This window comes from Gossypium hirsutum, chromosome D13, assembly GCF_007990345.1.
Source record: "Gossypium hirsutum isolate 1008001.06 chromosome D13, Gossypium_hirsutum_v2.1, whole genome shotgun sequence".
Lineage (NCBI taxonomy): Eukaryota > Viridiplantae > Streptophyta > Magnoliopsida > Malvales > Malvaceae > Gossypium > Gossypium hirsutum.
Genome location: NC_053449.1, coordinates 61,342,910 through 61,369,696, shown reverse-complemented (window position 1 = coordinate 61,369,696; position 26,787 = coordinate 61,342,910). Strand labels below are relative to the sequence as shown.

General features: G+C 34.1%; 2 protein-coding genes and 2 pseudogenes across 6 annotated transcripts; 1 reads left to right on the top strand and 3 right to left on the bottom strand.

Annotated features, from left to right (window-relative positions):
- Window positions 1–4,228: 4,228 nt before the first annotated feature.
- On the top strand, window positions 4,229–7,048 carry LOC121225229 (probable glycosyltransferase At5g20260). Of its 2 annotated transcripts, none has more exons than XM_041109446.1 (4): window positions 4,229–4,485; window positions 4,558–4,700; window positions 4,822–5,173; window positions 6,331–7,048. In XM_041109446.1, exons 1-4 carry the CDS (start codon window positions 4,288–4,290, stop codon window positions 6,991–6,993), a joined length of 1,356 nt encoding a protein of 451 aa, XP_040965380.1. In that variant the 5' UTR covers window positions 4,229–4,287; the 3' UTR covers window positions 6,994–7,048. The 2 variants fall into 2 exon arrangements, with proteins under 2 accessions (XP_040965380.1, XP_040965379.1); XM_041109445.1 differs by having other exon boundaries at window positions 4,233–4,485; window positions 4,819–5,173.
- A 214-nt stretch (window positions 7,049–7,262) lies between these two features.
- On the bottom strand, window positions 7,263–11,267 carry LOC121225004 (transcriptional corepressor LEUNIG-like; annotated as a pseudogene).
- A 1,113-nt stretch (window positions 11,268–12,380) lies between these two features.
- On the bottom strand, window positions 12,381–18,889 carry LOC121225227 (CCR4-NOT transcription complex subunit 10). 4 transcript variants are annotated; one of them, XM_041109444.1, is made up of 7 exons: window positions 18,362–18,888; window positions 17,367–17,453; window positions 16,047–16,229; window positions 15,868–15,954; window positions 15,708–15,779; window positions 14,323–14,682; window positions 12,381–13,986 (listed from the first exon to the last, which is right to left on the bottom strand). In XM_041109444.1, exons 1-7 carry the CDS (start codon window positions 18,548–18,550, stop codon window positions 12,724–12,726), a joined length of 2,241 nt encoding a protein of 746 aa, XP_040965378.1. In that variant the 5' UTR covers window positions 18,551–18,888; the 3' UTR covers window positions 12,381–12,723. The 4 variants fall into 4 exon arrangements, with proteins under 4 accessions (XP_040965378.1, XP_040965376.1, XP_040965375.1 ...); XM_041109442.1 differs by having other exon boundaries at window positions 12,381–14,682; window positions 16,047–16,226; window positions 18,362–18,889; XM_041109441.1 differs by having other exon boundaries at window positions 12,381–14,682.
- A 372-nt stretch (window positions 18,890–19,261) lies between these two features.
- Window positions 19,262–25,820, bottom strand: LOC121225225 (uncharacterized; annotated as a pseudogene).
- Window positions 25,821–26,787: the final 967 nt, after the last annotated feature.

Sequence of the window (26,787 nt, the reverse complement as noted above, 5' to 3'; positions counted from 1 at the left end):
ATTTAAAGTTTCATAACAATTGGACACCTCTAACATGTAGAACTCAACTTTTGCACTTTTACAATTTAGTCCTTTTGACTAAATTGAGTGCCCAAACGTCGAAATTTTCGAACGAAATTTTCACAAAATCATTCCGTGAAATCATAGACCATAAAAATATAAGAAAAATAAATTTTTCCTAATCGGATTTGTGGTCCCGAAACCACTGTTCCGATAACCTTGAATTTAGGCCATTACATAACGAGTTTTCCACTCTGGCGTAGGATGCATAGCAATGGAGAGATTTTGCTGCTTTCCTATTGCGACGACATAATCCCTATATACCGGAATCCCATTTCCACCACTCCAGGATATAACATCTGCTTGAGTTTCCGCACTTGCATTAGCCAAGAGGATCTCAAAGACTCTATCATTTGGTTTGGTTATCTCAATCTGGAACTCACAAAAATGTAACCTTACGAAGTAATTGAACGCAGAATCAACAGGAAACTCCCATGTCAGCTGGTAGTTCTCATTCTTGGTCTTGTTCGTCCCCATGGTCCTGGCAGTTATATAAACTTCCTTCGGAGCAGCTTAGGATTGTATAGTACCGCTGAAGTTGATATCAATACTGGTATTAACAGGAAGAGCACTTGGATTGGCTTTTGTCAAATATTGGTTATCATCACTTAACCATCTCCGGAACATCCCAGTGTCCTCTTCCGGCGAGATTTCCTTCCCACCACCAACTTTGATTCGATACATGTTCTCAAGGGCAGTGTTGTTTTCTAGGCGGTAAGTCTTTCCTTGGGCCTGGCCTACAAAACGTACCCCTTCGTCACACGCTGGTGTATAATATAGATTGGTCGGCATGGAAACAACTTCGATTCCGTTGATGAAAGCATAAGAGTCGGTGATATAAGGACTTGGAGTGAAACTTAAGTTTAACCTTTGACCTTCATCAAGGTTCACACAAAATTCTTTGAAAAGTGTAACTTCACGATGAGCATGAAGTGAAACGCTGAAATTGCTGAGAAGGGTAAAATTGCCAGCTTTAACAGAGAAGAAAGCTTTCTTAGAAGGGTCGCCAAAGTCTGGATATTTAGTTGGATAGAAGTGCAAGCGAATGAACTTTTGGCCATCAGTGAGCGGAATTGAATAGGTGAACTGTGAGTAAGAAAGACGAGCTGTGGAGTAGGGGAACGGATTAACTGATGAGGGCAGAGAATCTTGAGATGCAGCTTTAACAACTGAAGGTTTGTTGTTATTGTTTTGCTGCTCTATGAGGCTGAATTTTCCACTGCCATCTCCGACCCAAGGACGGTCATCCAAAAATTTGTCACCCACGGAAGAACCACAGTCAATTGCGATGTTTTCTATGGGGTTGTAACGGGTAACATTGAAATCTGCTGTAACAGGAACCACAAGGTATTGAACGAAGAAGAAGAGACGGAGAAAGGAGTGAAATAAGAGGTTTTGAACGGAAAAAGTTGTTTTGCTTGGAATCTCCATTGCAAAGGAAAGACAGAGAACCAGAGAGAAATGCATATGGAGAAAAGGATAAGAGGTGAACAAAGCTTGAAAATGAATACTCAAGTGGACATGCAGTACAGGAAGGGTATCACTGTTACATTTGAATTTTCAAATTCCCATTTTTCCTAATTTATCTGTATCTGTTTAGTCAAGTGACTACTCTACTGCTTGTATCATCTGTCATCATCATTAAATCTACTCTACTGCATATGGGACATGGAAGACTTGGTCAAAGAAGAATTGACTTTTTGGCACCACCTTTTTGGTGCTATATTGGTAAGATGCTATGGGATATTTATATTTTTGTTTGTTTTAAAAAACCAAAAAATAGAACTGAATTTAATTCGTTGAATATTCAAATTAATACAAATCTGACTATTCTCACCAGTCATCAATTTGGAATCTTTTGTTAAAACATATTTTCGTTTCTATTATTAAAACTAATATTTGTAAATCAGCACGAGCTATACGTAACACTTTAATGTCATTGTTTAATTATTTTCTCACCAATTTTTAATACTATAAATTAATTTTTTAATAGAAATGATCAATTTGCTATTTGATCTAATACACAGGCTAATTTGTCAATATTTTTAAATAAAGGGAGTAAAATGCAATTTGACTCCTAGTACAAGAGCTTTCATGATAATTTTTACCAATATTATATTAATTTGGATATGCATTAATGTTTTAGGAGAATATTTGATGCACTATCGGTGGATAAGTCTCATGCACTAACAGTGCATAATAACATTTTATCATTAAATAAAACAAAAAAATAGTGAACTTAAAAATAAATACTAATAACTTTATTTAAATATAATTAAATAATAATAAATTATAAATAAATGCTAAAACCTTAAATCTTATACTCAAGACTCAATACCTTAAACCCTTAAACCCAATATCCTCAATTCAAAAATTATTAATATTTATTTATAATAATTATATTTAATGTTTAATTATATTTAAAGTTAAATAATTAGTGTACCAAATGACAGTTTCTTGACTGCTTCATGTTCAAATATTTTCTTTAATTATAATTTTAAATTGCTATAGTATATATTTGATTTCAATTGTCGGGCGTGGAAACAATTTGGATCCCATTTATAAAAAGCATAAGAATCAGGCATATGAGGATTTGGGATGAACAACACCTTGGGCTTAGGGATGACAAAATCTCAACAGCTCGATGGATTCTACACTGGTCTATTTTGAATGGAGTGGATTTTTTTTTTAAAAAAAGTGGATGCGGAGTGGGTGAATTTTTCCTTTTCGATAGTGGGTATAGAGTAGTTATGGTAACTACTTGTCCCATCCCGACCCGTTCCACTATATGAAATTATCATTTTATTCTTATATATAAACTATTAAAAGGGTAAAAATGTAATAACATAATATAAAAAAATTTCAATTTATTTTATATTAAATGCTTTTTGAAGAAGTATATTTAAATATTTACTTGATTTTAAAAAGATTGGAAGTATTTAAGATCCATTCAGCATCCATGGAGGCGGTAATACTTTTCAAAATTATTCATTCATAGTGGAGAAGAACAGATGGTGGAGCAAACTATAGCAACTATAAAACAATGATGATTTAATAATATTCGCTTTTGTCCCGCTCGACTACTACTATTCCTAGAGATATTAGTCGTCAATATATAAGGTTGGAGAAGGATTCATGATTGAAAGCTTTATCAACAAAAGAAATTTACCTTTTGGATGTCAAATGGACGAAGAAACACTTGTTAGTAACACTTGATTTTTCTTTTTTTTTTTGGTAATTAGTAACAATTCGATACATAAATTTTGATTTGATGCAATTATACACATGTAATTTTGATTATAATTTAAATATATACATAAATCTTTAATGTACTTTTGAGATTTGTCTCATATTAAATGTGTTTATTATTAATTTTGTTCAACTTGAAAATGTGATTATTAATTTACTGTAAATGATTTTGTATTTGTCATAAATCATTAGTATAATTATTTTTCGGTTTTAATTATATTTTTTTTGGCACAATGCCTAAAATTATTCATAACTCCACCCCAACCCATAAATAGAAGGATAATCCGCTTCAGCACATTCGAATTCACGTTTTCCTACATTGACAACGATGTCCAAAGTGACTCCATTTCATTTTATTTCATCCAGATCCCAATTTCATTTTTATATTGTTATTGACATGGCATAAGAGATGTAGGTTCTAGTCTATCTTTTTTTATTTCTATATATGCATATGAAAAGTTCAAAAATCGCCATATAATAATCCAAAAAGAAAAAAAATAATGAAAATAATGATGATAATCAATTCGGGCATTATGGTCATATAAAATATTAATCGAGTTAAACACTCAATATTATTAGATGTTTACTATTTTTTATTTTTTAATTTAATATCACGACTTACTTTTATTTATTTTTGGTTACTAAGCAAATCATACTTTGATATACATTCATCATCAATCATAAATGTAAAGATTTTTTTAAAAAAAAAAATCTTATCTTATCGAAATTTATCAATTGTGTGAAAAAAAAAACCTTTGGAATATTAAATTAATAAATCTTTTCTTACCAGAAACAAAATGATGCCATTAAAGAGTTGGGGAAAGCTTAGTGGCCAACTTCTTACATACCAAAAAAAGGAAATAAATAAATAAAAACCCTTTTCTTTTCCTCATTAATTAAATATTAAAATTACATTTAAACTGAAAAAGATGGGTATATTAAGCATCAAATAAAAGAAGTGAAACAAGTGAAGCAGCCATGGAAGGGTTTAGAAGATCATCAACACTTGTTATTGTTCCAACATTCCTTGTTTCGGTTATTGTGTTATGTTTATGTTTATTTTCCTCAATGAACCCTAAAAACTTATCATCCACCAATTTTCTCTCTTCGGCTCCCACCAAACAACCTTCCTTGCTTTCTGCAACAAGTGGTCGTGATGTTGTTAGCCATGTCAAAGTAAGCTTCATATGTATGTATGTATGTGGATTATTTGACACTAATTCATTTGGTTTTTTGATGGGAGAGTAGAGGGTGAGTAATGTTGAAGCAGGTTTGGCCAAAGCACGAGCGGCAATAAGAGAAGCGATACGAACAAAGAGTTATACGTCGGACAGTGAGGAAACCTTCGTCCCCAGAGGCTCCGTTTATCGGAATCCGTACGGTTTCCATCAGTTAAGAAAAAAAACTTCAAACGCTTTTATTTTGGCATAAAGATAAATTTAGTCCCTAATGTCTACTCATTTTATCATTTTGGTCCTTATTCTTTTTTGGGTTCACATATGTATTTAGAAGTCACATAGAAATGGTGAAGAGATTCAAGATATGGACCTATAAAGAAGGAGAAAGGCCCTTAGTCCACAACGGGCCAATGAAAAACATATATGCAATCGAGGGCCAATTCATAGACGAAATAGAGAGTCGAAAAAGCCCATTTAAGGCCCAAGATCCCAATGAGGCCCATGTGTTGTTCTTGCCAATCAGCGTAGGGCACATTGTGAAATACATTTATATGCCAATCACTACATATGATCGTGATCGTTTGGTGAGGATTTTCACTGATTACATCAAAGTTGTGTCCCACAAATACCCATTTTGGAATAGGACCAATGGTGCTGATCATTTCATGCTCTCTTGCCATGATTGGGTACGTATGTTAATCATTTTATACATATATATATATATTGAATAATCTCGTTATAGCTTCTGATTATATCTGCAATTTTTGATATAATACCTAAAGTTACTCATATTCCTTTCTCAATTTATAAATAGGAGAATAATATGTTTCAGTACACTTGAACTCACGTCCTAATAATGCTCTTGTCAATTGAGCTAAGATTCAATCGACTTATATATATACTAAAAACTAAAATTTTTTAATATTTAAAATAAATTTGAATGATTTGATATTTTATGATTTTTGCTTTACTCTTAAAAATTGATTTAAAATATAATTTAAATATTATATATATATAAAGTTATTAAACAAAAATTACATAATGAAAAGATGTATATAGAAAAAAAAATTACACAATTGATAACTAAATTAATAAATTAATCTGTACGATTCCAATAACATATTTAATATCTGTCTCATTTATCTATTAAGGAAAGAAATATTTTATATATATTATATATGAAATTTAAATTTTAATAATTAAAAAAAATGAGTAAAAATTAAATTATAGAGACTTGAAGTACATAGTTCTACTTTTCTATATATATTGGATATTAATAATCATTCATAAAGAATTAATATTAAGAATAAATTAAAATTGGACTAACGGTTCACATATTTATATTTTTTTCGTAATCTATGATTAATCAGTTATAATAAAGATTATTGACATATATGAATTGGTATTCAATGTTGATAGATTTTTATAAAGAAATTAGATTGAAATAATATTAATTTTAAACTTTAATCAATAAAAACCCAATTAGTATAAGAAATGGTAAATTTTTAGGTGTGCCACATAGGAATTGTTTCCTTTTATTGTAACCTATACATATTAGATTACCCGAAATCAATGTCGGGTATGAGTATATATCTGATATTAGTATTGTTATTTTATTTATAATTATATATAAATATTTTATTTAAAAATAAGGATAATTAGTGGTTTTGGTCTTTGTTTAGGCTTAAATTATAGCTTACATATATGGGTATATATTTGATATCGAGTAGGTTATATTACTTAAATTAAATCTGAATTTGTGTATAATAATCAAGTATAAAGTTTCGAGACTTGAATCCCGAGCTATCATATATATAACTTTGTTTGAGTGGCAACATTGTAGGCACCGGATGTCTCTATGAAGGACCCTCAACTTTACAGGAATTTAATAAAGGTCCTATGCAATGCCAATAGCTCCGAAGGATTCCATCCCAACAGAGACGTTACATTGCCGGAAATAAAGGTGCCTCCTCAAGGGTTCAGTGGTGAGCGGCGGTTCATCCAACCGCCCGAAAACCGAACCATCCTGGCCTTCTTCGCCGGCGGTGGCCACGGAAACATCCGTAAAATCTTGCTTCACCATTGGAAGGACAAAGATGAGGAAGTCCAAGTCCACAAGTACCTTCCTGACGGCCAAGATTACAATGAATTGATGGGGAAGAGCAAGTATTGCTTGTGCCCAAGTGGGTTCGAAGTGGCGAGTCCTAGAGTGGTGGAGTCGTTTTACGCCGGATGCGTGCCGGTGATCATTTCGGATAGTTACGTGCTGCCGTTTAGTGATGTGCTTGATTGGAGAGAATTCTCAGTTAAGATAGCGCCGGAGAAGATAACGGAGATTAAGAGGATACTGAAAGGGATACCGGAAAAGGAGTACCGGAAAATGCAGAAGAGGGTGGTGAAATTGAGACGGCATTTTGAGTTGAATAGACCGGCTAAACCTTTTGATATTCTTCATATGGTGCTTCATTCAATATGGCTTAGAAGGCTAAACACTTTATTGTTATGATTTGGTCTTATATGTGTGTGTATATATATATATTCTTCCATTTCATTGAGACAAATCAGTGTAGTTTAGAGCTACTAGTTAGCTCTCAAATTCGAACATGCATGCATGCATTGATTTCATTGACAAAAATTCCGCAAAAACTATCAAAGATGTTACCATCCATGGCTTCAAATCTTCAATTTCAATGAATATGCACCTTATCGAATCCATGAACAGTCATCTCCGACTTCGAAAAAAACAAAACAAAACAGAAGAACCAACAAAACATAAAAAACACAAGGTGAATGAACAGCAAGAATGTCCGAGATAAAGATACAAGGGTTACATAAACATGCATGCAACGACAGCAAGGTTAGTTTTTACTAGGGTTACACAGGGAGCCGAGACAAACCACATAAAACGGACATATCGAGCAACCACAACAGCCACAAGCTAAGCGATCGAATCACTTCCACAGTTTAACGAACTTGTCATGACTTGCGGAAGAAACCAACCTTGTCACCGGTGATACAGCCAAGGCAGCGATGAATCCTTGCCTGGTAACAGCCAATAACGAGCCATGATTGAAACGAAGGATGGAAAACACAAGAGAGGAACTTGTTGCCATTACAGCTCAATTCGTGAACACATTCCCCTTCACTGCCTGACGCAAAGGACCAAACTCGGACAGAGTCCGCACTAACGGATGCTAGAAGCTCACCTGAAGGGTCCCAGCATACAAAATGGATCGGTTTAGTATGTCCCTGCTTTTACAAATCGGAAGACAAGACATAAGTCAGTCATGTTACAAAGGGGAAAATGCTTAAAATACATATAAATGAGATCACTATTTTTGGATCTTTTCACTCGACTACTCAAGTCACCAGAAAACAAACAACGGCTCGGCTAGCCTTATTTGGTTATCTTAATAAGAAGTTTTCAAACTACGCCGATCTAGTTGTAATATAATAAAACCTGAGTTGAAACCAAACCGAACACTACAGTCGGAATAACCATGGCTATAATTGGCTAGTCCAAAAATATTTTTGTAGTAACCATTGAAATGCACCTTTGAGTCAGCTAGTTCCTTAGGATTTCTTTTATATAATTTATAATCCACGTAGACTAATTGACCTGTAATGAGTGCCGGCAAGTTTGAGTCTCGGTGTCCAGTATAGATACAACATTCTCAGCAGCTGCTGCAAGATATTTTCCGAGGCGAGGTTGAAATCTCAAATACCAGGGGCCGTACCACCCTGATCCACACAAAGGAAACAATATCAATACCTGTGCATCAACCTCAAAGAGAGATGCCTGAATTCGATATAGATTTGCATTGCAATGAAACCCGAAGCAAGATCATACCTTGAAAGCTCTTGTACAGCTCCTGTTGTTGATACTCCAGAATCGTATTTCACCATCACCATCACAAGAGCAGATAAGATCATCCTTAGTTGGATGGAGTCAAGTGACATAACGTTACCAGAATGTCCCATATATGTACGAATCGAATAACCAGGCTGCAGTAAAATTGAAAGACAGATCCATCAAACAGTATAGAAAGACATTAGAAGCAAGCATGACAAAAAAAAAAGCAGAAACCAAACCAGTACCCTTTCGATCACTGTTTTGGAACATAGTATACATCATCGATATGAAAATGCTAATACAGTAAAGTACATGCATAAGGATTCAGCATAATGTCTAATTGTATTTTGATGACAACAGCATATGTCAATGCAGATTAAATGACAATATCATGAACATAACCAGGACTAAAATTGAAAGGAAATGTCCACTAACACTGTCAGCATCCCAGACTCTGACGGTTTTATCAAATGAAGATGTTGCAAGGCGTGACATGCTTGGACTGAAACGAACATCAGTAATCAAACCTGAATGTTCTTCAAGCGTAGACTTCGGCTTCAAAGTGTCCGTATACCATAATACAGCCTGCGATGCAAAAAAAAAAAAATGTGACTGCACTCTTATCTAAAATTTCAAAAGAATGAAAATTTCCGGCCAACAGCATCTATAGGATCAGTATCATCATGGGATGAAAAAGACTCAATGTTATCGTCAAGAGGTCCATCCTCCACAAATCCTTCCATTTTAGCCTGCAATTCAAGATCTTTATCTTCCCACTGTGACATGTAACATAAATGGTTTTTTTTTTTGTTGAAAACTTGTAGGGTTGTGAGGAAGAAGAAGAGTGGATGAAAGAAAGAAAACACAGTGAATAAAATAAAAATAATTAAATATACCATTTTTTTAGTGGAGCAATCGGTTGAATCAAATTGACGATGGAATCAAAGTTTAGGTAATACTTTTGATAAAGAAAAACAGTTTTAGGTACTTAAATGGAAAAAGTTCTATAGTTTAGGGTTAATTTTTCATTTAAGGGTTTTTTAAGTTAAATTTGACCTCAAGTTTTTTAAAAGAGTCAAATTTAAAATTGTCAAATTATTATTATTTTAATTGAAATAGTGAATAAAATGTTAGATTTTTTTAATTTTTATGAATTTTTGAATTTTGAGTCATTTTATTTTTTAAATATTTTTATAATTATCAAATTATTGTTGATATAGCATATAAGACAAATAGTATCATGTTAGCATGAAACATACGTGGACCACGCAGATACTGCGCCAACATCATTAAAAATTAATGTTTTAATTAATATTTCCGTTAAAAAAACGATTGAACTACTTTTTGAAAGGTTAATGGTTAAATTTAGCCTTAAAAAAATAAGAGTTAAATTGACAAAAGAAGTAAATATTGAGGGTTAAATTTATCATTATATTTTTAATATATGATATATCATATGATAAACAAAGCAATCAATTCATAAACAAACTTATTTTGGTCACCCCAAAGTCCAATTTTTTTTTTAATTTGGTCACCCAAAAAATAAATTGATCAAATTGATCACTCTGTAATTAAATGGTAACGAAAGATTAACGGGGCATTTGTAATCAAAAAAATTAGGATGATTAAAATATGAACAATCCCTATTTAAAGTGAGTGGAAAATTGTTTACCCTAATTTTAAAGTGACTAACATTGAAATGCACCATTAATCAGGGGCTTAGAGTCAAGGGGCTGGCAAGGGCTCGATCTTTCCTAAAATGAAAATTTTCCCTTTTAACCCATTTATAATTTTTAAATTTTAAGTTAATAATGATTGGTCCCAAAATGATAAAATTTTGAATTAGTCATTTAAAAACGATAAATATATAGATTATTAAAATGATAAAATTGCATTTTATTATCATAAAAATATACAATTTAATTCTGACCATTTAATATTTACTAAAGTGATCAATTTAATTAATTTTTATTTTGAATTAACAAATTAACAAAAAAAAAACTTTGATAATTCGTTCCAATGCTAACCAAAGAGACTGCCATACAATTTTTATTTAATAGTGAAAAAAAAATGTCTTCTTACACTGTTGATCTTTTCAAAATGGGTAACTAAAAGAAAAATGTTTCATTCTTACTTTTTGGATTTTTTGGATTTTTCATGATAATTCGTTTTATTTTCAATTTTTTTATATGTATTTTGGATTTTTGAATTTATTTTAATAAAATGAATTTTATTTTAAGACTTTGAGATAAACTCTTTCTAATAAATATTTCTTTTAAGTTTTTAAATAAATAAAAAAAATTAAATATAAAATTAGTACTTAAATTTGTTCACTTCTCTCAGATTGGTACTTATAGTTTTTTTGTCTCAAATTGGTACCCAATTTTTTTTCCTTCAACTAAATTAGTACTTAAGTCTAACGTCGTTAAGTTTAGGACACGTGGCATAAATAACGTTATAGTGATATCATAATTTAAAAATAAAAATAAAAAAAGATGGGTTGAATAGAACAATGGCTGGCTTTAATGCAACCTTTAACTAGACTCTTTACTTGCACCTCTTTCAACTTATTGCTCTTGTCTCCCTCATGATATGAATAGATATGGAGGACAACAAGTCCCTGGTCGCAAATCCAGTAAAAACTAAAGCCATGAGTCTCCTGTGCAGCTTCAACAACATCTCAATATTTAATCCATCATCATACCATATCTATGGCCAATATTTAAAACTGCCACACAAATGTTGTCACTTACCTGTCTACATTCCACAAAGGGATTTTGATAAGGTGACAGTAATAGGAGTAAAATGTTGAATACACACTCACATTGCCCAGCATTTGATTTCAGGCATTCCCACATTTCCATTCTACTATTAATAACAGGAATAGCCATGAATGCACTTGAGCCAGAAGGCTGCACCCACCTCATCATACACACACAAAATAACATGCTTACTATGTTTTTAGTATACTATAATGGTTGTGAGTTAATTATTAGTGTTTTTCTTATCATTCAATAATGGAAAAATACAAAATGATCAGTCAATTATTTAGTTAACAATAACAGCGTTAAAAGTATCATGTAGGCCCTTATACTAGGAGTCAAATTACATTTTGCTCTCTTTACTCAAAAAATGACAAATTAATCCATATACATTAGATCAAAGAGCAAACCAGTCCTTTTTGTTAAAATTTTTTTATTTGTAATGTTAAAAACTGGCGTGACTAATAGAATAATTAATAAATAACACGTGACATGTCAAGTGTACCTCATGCTGACGTATAGGGACCAGTTTTTAACAGCAAAAATGAATAAAATTTTTAAGAAGACCAGTTTTCCCTTTGGTGCGACTAATTTGCCCATTTTTTAGTAAAGACGACAAAGTGTAATCTAACTCCTAATACAGGTACCTCCATGATACATTTACCTAGTAGCAACTTTTAAAATTGACATAATAACAACTTTAACTCTTATATTTATAAATCATGTCAATTTAACATTGATTCTAAAATAATTTAACTTTCAACATTAAACATTGTGTAATTTCTTTTTACAGTTTTGTATCTTTTGGTTAATGTTAAAAGATTGAGAAAAATAACAGTTACCATCTTAGAGTTTTTTTATGTTTCTATTTTTATTTTTATATACGATAAAAGTGAAAGTATCACAAAAAAGAACAAAATTGTAAAAAGAACCAAATCAAACAATATATAAATACTGAAGATTAAATTTTTTAAAATTAAAATTAAATTAACACAATGTATAAAGCTTAAAGGTTAAATTTACTATTATGTCATTTTTAAAAACTGCCGTTATAGCTTGGTTGACAACAAAAATCACAATTAGTGTGAAATTTTAATCATGATACGGAGATTATAACATGTTTTGATTTTTTTTGTACATATACATTTTCGAGTTCGCCTCAACAATTAGTGTATGCGAGTAATTTCAAGGGACGTAAGTGAACAAAAATGAAAGTTCAAAAGCAAGGTTAAAAAACAACCGAATGATGAGAAATGATTTGGAAGTCAAAATCCAAAATGAACGAAAAATCTATTCCATTTTTCAATGTCAATGTCAAGAGTAAACCCTAAACACAGTAAAACCCTGAATTAGAACTACAATCTCAAGTTCAAAGGTGGGCTTCAGCACTTTTACCAAAACAATCAGCCTCACCAATGAAATATGAACCCTAGATATTTGGAAAATTGAATTTAAAAAGTTAAGAAAAAAACACTTATTATGTGAATTGAACTATATCATATGATACAAATCCTCTAAAAGGATTGTTGATCTACCCTGCTAACTAGCAACTGAATGATGAAGGCCATTTTGGGTTCTTTTTTTTCTTGAATTAGAACCCACCCACACAAAAGAACAAACATTAGGAGGATTTATTTGACTGTAGATTGCTTGAAAGGAACCTAACATGACTACAACGTTTTAACTTGGATAGAGCTTCTTGTGACTTACCGAGCACGAGATCGATGTAAATTGCGGTCATGGTGGCTTCAGTACTGTTGGGTAGTAGCGATAATGCTTGTGTCGTTAATTGGTGGGCACGATCTAGTTCGCCTTGTGTTGCGTACAAGGCGGCAAGATTTGCGTAAAGTGTTCCACATGCTTCTTCTGGCTTAAGAAACATGAATTCCTGCATGCCCTCGGGGGAAGGGTTCTTGGCAGCTGTTGCTGCTCCTCCTCCTCCTCCGTTTGGTTCTTCACAATCGATGGGTTTTTCTGTTAGCCACTGCTCACAGTCTTCTTGACTGAATGGAGATTCAACCTTATTGGGGCCGGACAAATAAATGGACAAATGCTCCACGGCTTCCTTAGGCTTGTTAAGCAAGCAGAGGGCCTCTGCTGCATAGACATGACCTAGAAAGATGTAGATTCTTGAACAACCAGGTAGTTCTAAGAGAGATCGTGCCGCTGAAAGAGCCTTCAATGGATTCTCCAGTTCTAACTCTACGTATGCCAGGTTAGCTAGAAGAGCTTGCTTCATCATCTGATTTTCTTTTCTGCAAATATCTGCAAAATAGGCAACGGAATTATGAATCATCTCCTGATTAGTTCCTGCCTTTGGCTCTTTGAAATCCCCATTCGAGTTCACCAGACCTACTGACAGAGTTGAAGGTTTGGAATCTATGCCAACTAAGCTCTTATGGTTTGGGTTCTTGGAAGACGCCCCATCACTAGATTCATTTTCCTCCAAGGATGAATTTGAAGGTAGAAGACACTTTAAATGGCTCGAATCAGAACAATTCAACAAGTGCAATGCATTATAGAGACACTGCCGAGCAAGGGGTAAGGAAAGCTTAGGCTCCTCATCACCACCTAAAGCCCAATCATCCTCTCCAACAGAATCTACAAGTCCGCTTCGGGATATTCTGTCCTCAATTAGAAGTTTCCTCCACCTACCCTTTCCGATAACATCAACCCTAATTTCTGATCTGTTTGATGGAGGCCGACTTCCTTCTACAAGTCCTTTTTCTACAGCCATTAGACAGCATTCAGCAAGCCGAAGCCACAAGAGAGGTCTTTTGTAGAAAATCAAACTTGCCTTCTGGAAACAGCGTGCGGCAATTATTGGTTTCCCACAGGCCAAATATTGCAATCCGCAATTATATGTTATGTGGAGAGATTTATCCTGCGAGAATGTAAATAGCTTTAGAGGTTTCTCCTTCTGAAGAGATGAACAATTACTAAGCGCCTTGGAAAAGAACACTGCAGACGTATAATACTTCCCGAGTTTATAGTAAATGCAGCCAAGATTATTGTTAAACATGCTCGAAATTGCTGTATCTGTCCGGTTAGTTGATGCCATCAACAACTTGATGGCTTTTCTGTGGTTTCCACGAGCATACTCAAGCTGGGCTTTCAAGAGGAGGGCCGTAGATGACTCTCTCCCTCGAGCAATATTCGTAGCATGCTTGACTTCACGCTTTGCTAGCTTTATATTTCGAGTTAGAAGCAGAAATCGGACCTTGTAAAGTTGCAGCTTAAGCTTCAAATCAACACCAAAGATAGATCTATCAACTGTGGTCCTAGGAAGTTCTTTTGGAGATGTAAGATCAGCAGACCGTGATAAGTTCTGTCCAGCAATATCCAGTGTTGAAAACATTTCATCCAGTGGGTCCTCTGATAGAGTTCTGGATAGTGGATTCTCGGAAGCATTCACACTAGCAGCTAAGTCCGGAGTAGAAGCATCTGAGACCAATGAGCTGCTCGGAACTGAGGATAATTTTCCAACTAGATTCGTGGATTGTTGTAACAAAATGTTACCATTGTCCCCTTGGCTCACATTGCCAACACCAAATGCTTTTTCCAAATAATTTAACACATCCTGAGCATAATTAAAGTTGTTTTAGCATATTAAAAGATACAAACAATAATTGCAAATAAAACAAAATATGGTGAAACCTGCCACTAAAAACATGTATGCCAACAGTGGCTGGCATAAATATGATACACTGAAAGTTCCGTGATAGAGTTAAGAATTATCCATTACTTCTACGGACATTTTAAGCAGGGCTGGGAAAAAAAAAAAGTAAGCATAAACAGTTTTTTGCCAAGTTAAGATATAAATATGATCGTTTGGAATGTGAGGTTAAAAGTAGAAAAAAAAAATAAGTCATAAAATAAGAGCATTCGCATATCATTTAAGACAAAGGTCACCAGCTGTTTCTTTTGTCCAATGAATTGTGACATATTTTATGCTTGCCTCAGCACCAAGCACTTTGAAACACTAATAACTAAAGAGGCATTTGCAGCCATTTTCTGGATATTCAGCCAGAAAATGCTGAAAAGGTTTTAAGTGCTGCAAGATGGATGGAAACAAAGGAGAAGAGCATGGTAAGAACAAGTGTTTAAATGAACATGTTCCTTATAATGCAGCAATTATAGAAGAATTTGTATCTGAATTGCAGCAAAGTTTAGACATAGAATCTTCATATGGTATATTTAATAACAATTATAGTAGCAAAGGCACAATTTCAACCAAATTATAAAAATATCACGAGGAGAACATATTTTTATGGTTTTTTTCAATCCCAATAAAACATTTCAAATCATCCAATCACGCCTGAACAAAACGAAGATGGTTACCTTTTTGATGGGTGTGTCCAATGGAACAAAAGAACCTTTAAATAAATTAGTTCCCCTTATCTATATGTTCTTAACTGGCAAGCACTTTGATATCCTCTAGCAACAGTGCTTGCTTAAAAGAATTGTGCAGACACAAGACAGAAGCTAGCTTTTATAATTTTATTCTTACAGTGAACTCTACAGTAATTGCAAGGAAAATTAGCAAGGAGTTTTTCAGTTTGGAAACATATCTATGTAATTACAGCACAAATTTTTAGAACTTACTGCAGATTTTGAAGCATCGCAGCTAGCTAGCACAACATCCAGCAACAAGAGGCAGATATGAAGAGCTGTTGTCTGTAAATAAATAAAAAAGGGAACATTAATACAATCCAACAATAATTAAAAGAAAATTTAACGAAAAAGAAATATAAAGATAAGATACCTCATCTATTGGTTCAATATTTTTATATAGAGGTTCAAGAACTGACAATGCCTTTGCGTATTCATGAAGGTGGAACCAAATAACTGCCTATAGATCAATTCAGAACAAATATGTTACTCCAAGCCATCAATGAAAAGATTTTAGCTTTTGAACTATGGAAAGTACAGAAAGAGGCATACTATGTTTAGAGAAATGACAGAGGTATCAAATTCAGCAGTATAAATAGTACTGGCACTATGTGAAGCAGAAACTTGATGTGTAGTTGAACTGCTTTCTTTTGAACCTGAAGTAACTTTATTTCCAACATCGCTACCAGACTCCACCTGTTCCTCAGATGCATGAGCAAGCTCCTCACTCCTCTTCTGAATCAACACATACAAATAAAACATATCATACTGTGTAAATCAATACAACAAAACTTTTATCTCCAGAGTTCAGACAGCAATCAAGCTCCTCAAAGTTACTTTTTCCTAGTTAGAGCAACTGGAAGAAAGAAAACAAATTAATGACAGGAACCTGATACTAGATGTGAAATACAAATACACAAAACAAAAGTGAGACTCAAAAAGTCTCTGGACCAAATTAAATAGGGTCAGATGCATAAATAAATCTCTCCACTATATTTACCATGGTACAAAGCATAATTAAAAGTGATTTCATACTAAGTTTAATCATTGTTCAAATTGCCAAATTACTACCATAAATGACATCAGTTGATCGCAAAACACAAACAGACACAAATGACTTTTGATTTAAGCAGAGCAGATTTGTTTCAGCAAAAACATTTCATTCTAGTAATATAAGATAATATTTTTATTTTTCTCTATCTTTTTTAAGTTTTCCCATAATATATGTAGTAGTTCACCCCTCCACCCACCATCCAATCAGGGGAAATCCAGTATTGTCAAGGGTGTAAGATGCTATAATCCTTATAGTGCCTAAGGTGCAAGGTGCAAAAAAAGCACCCGCACAAATGTCATATGGAGCTGTGCGCTTTTTATATTTGTGTATGTATTATATATACTAAACTCTAAAGAGTGGTCAAGTTTATCTACAAAACATGCAATTTGTGTTGCCTGTATGCATAATTTCCTTATGGTCATTGTCTATTGTTGAATGGTCATTATCTTGCAAGTAAAATATATCTAATGAAAAAAGTTAAAAATTATAGAAATTAAAGTGAACTTCAATCAGGTGGGCCTTTTTAGGCCTATTGCCCTGCAAAAAAGCACACCTAGGCGCACCAGGAGTGCACCTGATCAAATGCCTCTTGCTCAAAAGGGGTTTGAGGTGCTTTTGTTGTCTACTACTAAGGCACAGGTGTGCCTAGGCACACACTTAGACAACACTGGGAGAAACAACACCTCAAAGTTATTAAAATTGATGAACAGATCAGGACTATCTTTCTTTCCAGAAGGTATAAGATTAATAATGAGAAATTTGGTGGGTGTGCACAGCCATTTAAAACCAGAGGAGGAGGAAGGGAGAGAACATTGTACCTTGATATTGTTAAGGACTTCAAGCATCTTCTTTGGATCAGAGCAACCATCCCGAAGAAACTCTGCTATTGCAATATTATGAAGAACCTGTTGAATCATCAATTGGTCCAAAAATATCTTAAGACTGCACCAACAGAATGGATAAAATCATAATAGACGTCAAAGCCACTGCAGTGAAGCTATTGGTAACTAGCACATTTTGTACTTTATGAAAGAAATAGAACTCCTACAAACAGGTCCATAAGAAAGTACAATCATAATCAGCCTCATGAGATTAAAATCAGTTCTAATTTCACCAGGCATAGATAATTGAAATAACCTCTAATTAGGTGGCCATAAGGCCTAAAGTTTCAACCAAAACAAAGTTTTCATCAAAAAGAAGATTGATGTTACCAGAGGTTCAGTCTAAAAACCCTGCAGCAGCTAAACTTATTAATAGCGACACAATTTATGTACTATTTGATAAAGCTAAAAAATGCATTATGATATATTAAATGCTGCACTCTACTACTGAATGTTAAAAGTACCAATTTGCACTATAGCAATTATATTTGTATGCTACCAAAACGATTACACGACGATGCAGCTAAAAACTCCACAAGTGACTTCTATACATTTGCTACACGGTGATTAACTATAAGATAATTATCCTATATACTATACACCAGATAGTGCAGTTCAGAAACACCACAAGCAAGTTAACTGATTACCACGTATCAAAAATAGAACTATTAACTTGAATAGTGAAATTGCAAGATAAAAATAATTAATAGTTATGGAGTCAACATTGGATCATTAAGTTAATCGTTTTATGGAATTACACAATCAAAACAGCTGATAATCAAGTAGTAGTGAGCCAGAAAATACAGAACAAAACACTAGAAAACAAACTTCAAATTCCAACTTAAAATAAATAAATAAACGAAACAGAAAAGAGCTAGGAATGAATGGAGGCAATCGCATCCACTAACGAATCAAATTTGAAATTAACTCACCTTGGGATCACCTTCTTTCTTCGTCTTAAGCTGAGTCAAGACATCAACACACTCGGCGAACTTTCTAGACTGGAAGTAAAGAGCGGCATCTTTAGCGAGTGCAGCAGTGACGGAGAGGACTCCGTCGTCATCGCCTGCGGTGCCATCTCGATTCGGAACCGACGACGATGATGAATCTCGCGAATCCATGACCAGATCAGACCAATCGGACTGACTAATAAAATTGAAAATTAACAAGAGAAATCTGACTTCGAGTATTTAAAAAAAAAACTAGTTTCTTGTGACAAGAAAATGTCGTATACTTTCAATAAAATCTCATCTGGGAGAATCTTTTTCGTAAAAAAATCGTCAAAAAAATCGGAGAAATTGCGAAAGGGTACAATCGACGAACGTTATATGCAGAAATGAGAAAAAAATTGGAAACGAAAAGAACAAAAAAAAATTAAAACCTAGGCGACCGAATTGGGGGAAGGAGGGTTTTTTTTCCTTTCTTTTTTTAATTCTAAAAATGATTAAACTTACGAAGTGGGCAGTGATACGGTGGTCTGGTGGAGTATAAAAGATGATGAAGTTGCGGTTTATGATTTTATATTATAATAATATTCTTTTGGGTCAATCATCACATTGGATCCTACATAACTAGGAGGTTTGATTAGATATATTGAATCGAAAATCGATAATTCGAGTATATAATTTGAATTGATTGTTCAACTGATTATCAATTTTTAATAGTTTTTATCTATTTTTATTTAATTATTATTGAATCGATAATTTAATCATTAATCAAAAAATTAACCTCCGATCTATCCGACTAGAGATCTCCATGAGTCGGGCTGAAACCCGATTCTAGAAAAATTAAGCCTAGGTTCAAGCTTAACCTGCCCAAAAAACTCATATCACTATTCAAAAATAATATATATTAAAATATATTATTTTATATTAATATTTACATATACCGAGTAGGGAATTAATATGTGAAACTATCATACAACATCACTTAATAGAAAACAGTCATCCAAACGGACCTCCCCAGAAGGTAATTTTAATGTGGCCGATTTCCCCTCCTTTACAATCAGTTTCGCAACAGCACCCGCTGCTCTAGCTAATTGTCTCTTCTCAACATCTCCAACATGGCTTCCGAATCTCGAATGTCCTGACTGTCTTGCAACTCTTGGTTTCCCTGCGAAAAGTCGAGACTTGTATAAGTTCGGACCCCAGGACCGTGTCCATTGCAGTCCCTCTCCCTTCCTTGCTGCGCTCGTCTTACTTCCTTTTGATGCTCCGTTAGTTCCACTCTCTTTCGTTTTGAATTCGATGGTGGCTTATTGTTTTGGTTAGATCCGGGAATCATACCCTCCTCTGTTAACTCGACTCTTTTAGAGCTCTTCTGTGTTGGGGTGATCTTGCAATACCGTGGGGTGATGACGGTGTCATTTTCTAGCGTGGAGCATCTTGCCAAAAATGATTTGCTTCGATTGTAGAGGCTTATTCTTCCATTTCTTGACAACTTGTGTAGAACATGAAGTAGATTTTGGGGGTAATCCAAGCTGATTTGCTTGCCATATGTGGAGTTCCAAAAGATTATGGTCGGATCAGAAACGGAGGTATTCGGATGATCCAGAGTTTTCTCGAGGAGGGATGCTTGAAGTTTGAGGAAAGAAGAATCGAAAGTTAGCGGTGGCTGACTCCTCTGTAAACAATTGAGGCTATCAGCCCATAGGATTCCGAGTTGATCTTTGGCATTTTCATCCTTTATCTCTAGATGTGATAACCATTGAAGCAGCAGACCGGATATTATCTGCAGTATAAGTATCAGCCAATATTAAAACAACTAAATGCCAATTCCATGAGATAAAACAGTTCAAGAAATAGAAGTCATGCTGAGGAGGGGAAGAGAGCCAGGAAAAGCAATATGTTCATTGTTAAACTAGGACTTCAAACCATCATTTTTCATTCTGAACCATTATGTTGCTCAGATTTGGGCAAGTGTCAAATATGAGTATATGTCTAACACGAGCATGTTCATTGTTCTAAGCTTTCCATGAATTTCGAGGACCCTTGGAGGATCATATTCTTATCTCCATGTCCAAATATGTGTCAAGCATGAGTGTCAAACACTAATACTCAAAGAAAAATGAAACGGCAAAGCAATATACTCAAAGCGTACGTACTTCTCTCATTCATGTGTTCCATCAGAATTTGTTAAAAGAAAATGAAAATAATACCTGCTCAACTTCAGAATTAAAAGGCTTACATCGATTTAAGTAATGTGTTTGTGCATTATGTTGGGTCTTTATAATTTATCAAAATATTGAGAGCATAAAAGAAGTTTTTCCTCAGCATGCTAGAGGTCAAATGATAAACATAAAGCAAAAATACAAACCTCGAAAAATGAAACAATATCTTGCTTTGAGTGAAGGCAACTAATGAAGCGTGTCAACGTAGAGAATACCCTGAAAAACCCACTCCCATAAGAGAAATATAAACATGTAAAATATTTATAAAAGAAAATTTCGATAAGAAGAATAGGCAAGAGGAATGATCTACCTTGAACTCACAAGACCAGAAGCTGGTTCCCTTCCCATGTTTATGTACATGAATTTCATGACTCTGCAACATATTAAGCAACGAGGGAAAGCACCCTAGTCAGTAATAGTTTAGGGGGAAAAAATGCGCATCGTTGATAATAGAATAAGCAACAAGCACAATTCTGATTTTTTGTCACAAAAATTGGATAAAATACTTGGCTAAATTCTATTGTAGATCATAGTCTGGTTGGATTATTCTAGTGTAGCCATTCCAGATTTGAACATTTCATCCATAAAAATGATGCACTCTTTAATTTGAAAAGGAAAATCGGGATGGAAAACATGAGACAAAATCTCCCAAAAGAGCTATCTGAAGATCCAGCAAAATTGCTGAGAAATTCAACTACAAAAGAAGTTAGAATGTGAAGTTAGTGCAGGTTAATGAAGGCTTTAGGAACATCAACAGTTTTAAATGTTCTAATTTACCTGGAAGCAAATTCGAAAATATTATTAATGCCACTGGATCCATTGCAGACGCCAACACATTCTCTGCCGATCGTATCTGAAGTCAGTTTCTGTTCCAAAATACATACCAAAACCTTGCCAGAGAAAGAAGGCAAGCAAGCTCCAGATCCTTGTAACCAAGCTCACTATTATACTGAAACATGCTACTGTTTTCATCGAAACATGAATTTAACATTGCACACAGATCATGACTGAGAGTGTTTGTAGCAGAAGACTTCAAGCAGGCAACACAAACAGAACCAAATAAGGACTTCCAAACCTCAATAACCTGTTCAAGTTTTCTCTCTGATAAAACAAAAGATTCTTTCAGGGAATTGCTAGCTTTCGACAGGGTTATATCTTTCTTAGCACAAGAGAACAAAATGAATGGATATGATAAGAGATGGCATATGGCCCTATAAAACGAATTGTCAGAATCTGTTCTGAATAGAGAGAGATCCTTCATACCATCAATATAGCCATTCAGACATGTCACCATCACCATCCATATCTCCATGTACTTAAAACCCTTGTGCGCATACAAAAAACCAACAGAAGCAAGAAAACTTTCCAGGGGATCATCAGAAGACAGTACAAATTTATAAAATCTTTGAAGCCTCTGTAAAATCAATTCCATCTCAGGTGTATTTATAGTTAATTGAACCACCAAACCAAGGTAGAGTACAGTTAGATAGACCATAGGTGAAAACATATCCATAAAAGAACATCGATGCGGTATTTTTGAATGTTTAACTGAATCCAGACTGCCAACATAACTGATGTCTAAAGCCACCTTGTAAAGAGGGGATTCCATAATAGACGGTTCTAACTCCTCCACAGCGGCCTCTATTAAATAAAGGGAAGTATTAAATAAGTCACCACCACCATCTGAACTAGCATCTTCGCCTAATTTCTTCATGAAACTTAATATTGTGTTCAAACAGAACATTATGTTATCATAATTATTTGATGGATTTCTAAACTCCATTTGCACACCCTTTAAAACAGATCTAAATATCCTGACAGCTGCATCACACACTGATTTTTTACTTTCAGGGGCAGCTGTTGCTGTTGCCACATGAGTAATGATAATACTAATCATCTTTAAGTAGAAATCCAACTGACTAAGATCCCAAGGCAACCATTTAATAGGATATTGATTCCATGAATACCTGCCCGACCCAGAAATGAAGGTTCTAGCAGAAAGATGAAGGTTTACCTGGTCCTTTGGATCAGAGTTCAAATCTGAACACTTTGTTGATATAGAATCTTCAAGCAAATCAAGGCACAAATTCCATAACCGAATACTTTTACTATCAGGTCCTATCTTAAAAATTGCTTGAAACATAGGATCCAGTACCACGTTAATTACTGACGGAGAGTTGATGAAGGTATCAAGTTTATGTAGAAGATAACACCATGTGTTTAGGCAGGACAAGAGAACAGAAACGTCACATTTACTTGAAATGATTCCTATTAGAGGTGCCATAGCGAGCTTTAAGCTTTTTGAAAATCCATTTAACACCAATTCACTACTTTTTCCTGGTGACGTTTGCAACTGTTGAATTCCATTCTTCTTGCAAGACAGTATTTGAGGATGAACCAGGGCATCAATAAGACCTTGCCAAGCAACCTGCAAAATTAAGACACAATCATTGCAATGATGTTCAACAAGCCAGAAATACTTCCAAAAAGAATTTATTTTTAAAGCCATCAGTAAAAAGGCAATAAACACAGTTGCTTGATCCTGAATTACCCCAAATCATGCTTAAGGACACATCGCACATTAATATTATACAATTCAATCCCCTTCAAACTTTGAACATCTTAAAACTTCGAATTGGCCCAGTCACAAAAGAGCCAGCATATAGGAATTGGGCTGAACAATTATCTGCACATGTATTGTTTAGTTGTTCAACCCTAGAGTTAGACCTTCCTGATCTCTAGAAGAATTCAGTCCAAGATTTCTCATATTAAGCACCCACAAAGAATAAAAGAAGGGCAATCACTCATTCTTAAAACCAGTATTCTTAAGACCAAAGAGTCAAAAGGGGGGGGGGGAATCTGTCTATATCATGCAATCACAAGTGAATTGTGAACCAACAAATCAAGAGAAGGAACACATTCATATTTGAGTTATAAGGCGTTCTGAAAAAGATTGTCAAATAGACAGGATAGTTTAAATATGTCATAAGTCACGTAGCTGAATAGTGTTTCTTGTCCTGCTTCTGTACTCCGCAATTTACTGATAAAATATTATTAGCCTTTCAAAGAAAACATTTTAAAGTAAACTTTTATCAGTAATACCAGAGAAGCAATCTGGACTTGTGGGTTGTGATCTGAAAATGTTTGCTCAAGAACTTTCAACATATCATTCACCAGATGTCTGTTCTTCAAGGCACCAGATCCTAGGAAGCAGATGAACCACCCCCACGCCTGGACAGTTTGAACCTTCATACCCTTGTCTGACCAGTCCTTCATCCCTGTCAGCAATTTTTCCCTCATGTCTTCAATAATAGCCTGCTTGAGAAAGATGAAGCACAGTGATCTAACATAATAGAATAATAATCATGCAATGTTGCAAAATACCTTGAAATAAGTTTTATGATATTATATCTTGAAACTGCAGGAAAGTGAACTGATGATATTTGACCTAAACATGTTGTCAGTTTCTTTAAATTAAACGAATTTGAAGCCTAACATCAATGTTTTCGTAAATATGGAATGAATTAAAATTTGTGTTTACTCTTGTAAAATGCAGTTCAAGTGCAAACTAAAATGCAGCTTTTATCATAAAAGCACACTCCACATATTCACTTCAGAAAATAGTTAATGGACCATAGTAAAGAATACAATGCAAAAAATTGGTCTAAAGGGCAAAAGCACAAAAGCTGTTAACCTCTGTCAATAAAGCATAAGGGGGGAAAATACCAAGATATGGGTAAAAATTTTCATGTCACTATGTAAAGCTTGTCATATGCACTCTTTGAATAAATAGGGCAACATTAGAAGAAAAAAAAAGTACAGTAAAAATGCCAAGACCAGTAGAACACAATACCAGTTAGATGTACCTTGGAAAGACTTATTGGAGGAGGAAGTATTGTAGACCTAATTTTCAAAAGACACCTCTCAGACATATCCCGCTCTCTCTTATCAATGCTGAGAAGTCTTCTATATATAGGAGGAGCCCATAAGTGCGATGATTCTCGCATCATTTCACTCATTTGGGCCACTAGCTTTGCCACAGCCTAATACAGGTAACATTGACGAGTTAGTACATACGACAAACTCAGTTAAAGTAGACCAAAAATTACCCATCATGCTTTCAAGTTTGAACTAAAGTATCATTAATGCCATGCTGTTTCCCACAACAGATATCATAGATCGTTCTGATACATTCTATGAAGGACAATTTACCTACAAATCCAGGATGTTACCAAAATAATAAATAAGTAAATCTCTTGAGTAACTCTGATAATAAATCAATGTAATACGAAAAACCCGCCTTGATGAATCATCAAACCACCAAAGAAATAACAATACCTGCATGGCCTCGAACGTTGTTGACAATGAACCAATAGGATTGTCAAGGGCATGAACAACCGCCTGCAACAATGTATCAAAGCAGGCAGCTAAAAGTGTCGCATCGAATTGTTGCATCGATATACACCACACGCCTAAATTGCAAACTGACTGAAATTAAGAGATAAATAACTAAAAAGTTACTTTAAAAAGTGACAAAAGAGTTTAATAAAACAAAAAATTTGGAACCCTACCAAATACCAATACCATTGTTCTAATGATAAATCATTTACCTTCATTTTTGTAAACGTGATGAGTTTAGCCAATGACTCTAAAACTCGTTTACCATCTCCAGCTATAACAGTAACAGCATCAAAAACAAAAGGAACCAAATAAATCAACAATAAACTAAAACTTCAAAAATATTTAAAAATAAAAATAATTACCAGGAATTGTAGCAACGAGAGAAGGGTGATAGATCATAAATCCCAAGCACTTCAAAGCTTGAGCAGCTCTGCAATCAATGTAAAAAATAGTATAATATTATTATTTTTAAAGTTCAATTTGGGGGGGGGGAGGACTGTGATTAAGTTTTACATTTCTTCATCTTCATTGTGGATATCGGAGACGATTGAATTAATAAAACATCGAGAACTTTGAATTAGGGCTTGGATTGAAGGAGGACTGTCACAGCACTGTTCTTGGAAGTGTAAAAGAGTTGAATAACCTAACGATTGGTCTGTTTTTGAATTAGATGATATGAGAATTTTGATTTCTTCCATCTGACTGCTGATGATACTCGACATTGTCAAAACGATTGTCGATTGTGAAATCGAAGGAGGTGAGAAAAGTAAAAATAAACCCTAAAAGGTTACTATTTGGGGATTTTTACACTCACTTCAATTTTCGCGCCAAATGGTGGTACTGTGTTCGCGCGACAGGCAATGGACTTCTTGGGATGCGAATTTCAATTGGTCTAATTGTGAATTTTATCCTTTTACTATACCAATATTAAAAATTTAGTCTCAATATTTAATTTGTCATAATTAGGTCCTTATATTTTACAAAACTGATAAATCAGTCCAATTGTTAGTAAATGCATGGACTAAACTGTTGATTTTTGCTAATTTGATGTATATAAATTGTTGAATTACTTATTTTTTCCACTTCCTAGTAAATAAAATGTTGATTTGTTTATTTCAAGTCATCAATTTTACAGCAAGGTTTAATAATGTTACCTAATTAAATTAACTTCACGGTTTTTATAAAAATATGAGGATCAAATTCTAACAATTTAAAGTGAATAGACTGATTTCTTGATTTTCTTAAAGTAAAGAGATGAAATCTAGAATTAAACCATTTGAATTATAGGCCCAAAATATGGGTTTGGGCAAAAAAGAGGCCTAGAAATTGGGCCGGGCCTCAGGTAAAACTTTTTTGGCTCGGGCCAGGCCCGACCCTGCCCGAATTATATATTAAATATTTTTTTTATTTTTAATCAAATATACTTTAGTTTTATTATTAATTTGGCTATTATTTTAGTTCTAATTTGTTTCAATTTTAATATAACTACTTTTTATTATATTTTTAATTTGTGTATTGTTTTAAGAATTGTTTTAGTCTCATTTTTTATTTGTTTTTGTTTTAATATTTGTTTTAATATTTTTTATTTGATGAAATAAGCTAAAAAAAATTAATATGGGTTGGGCCGGGCCGGGCTCAGGCTTAGCAATTTTCTTTCGGGCCGAGCTTGGATAAAAATTTAGGCCCGTTTTCTAGGCCGAAGCTCGGCCCGGCCCGAAATCTGGGCCTAAAAAGTTATCCCAGCCCGGCCCATTATCACCTCTAGAAAACACTACTTGAACCATTTTT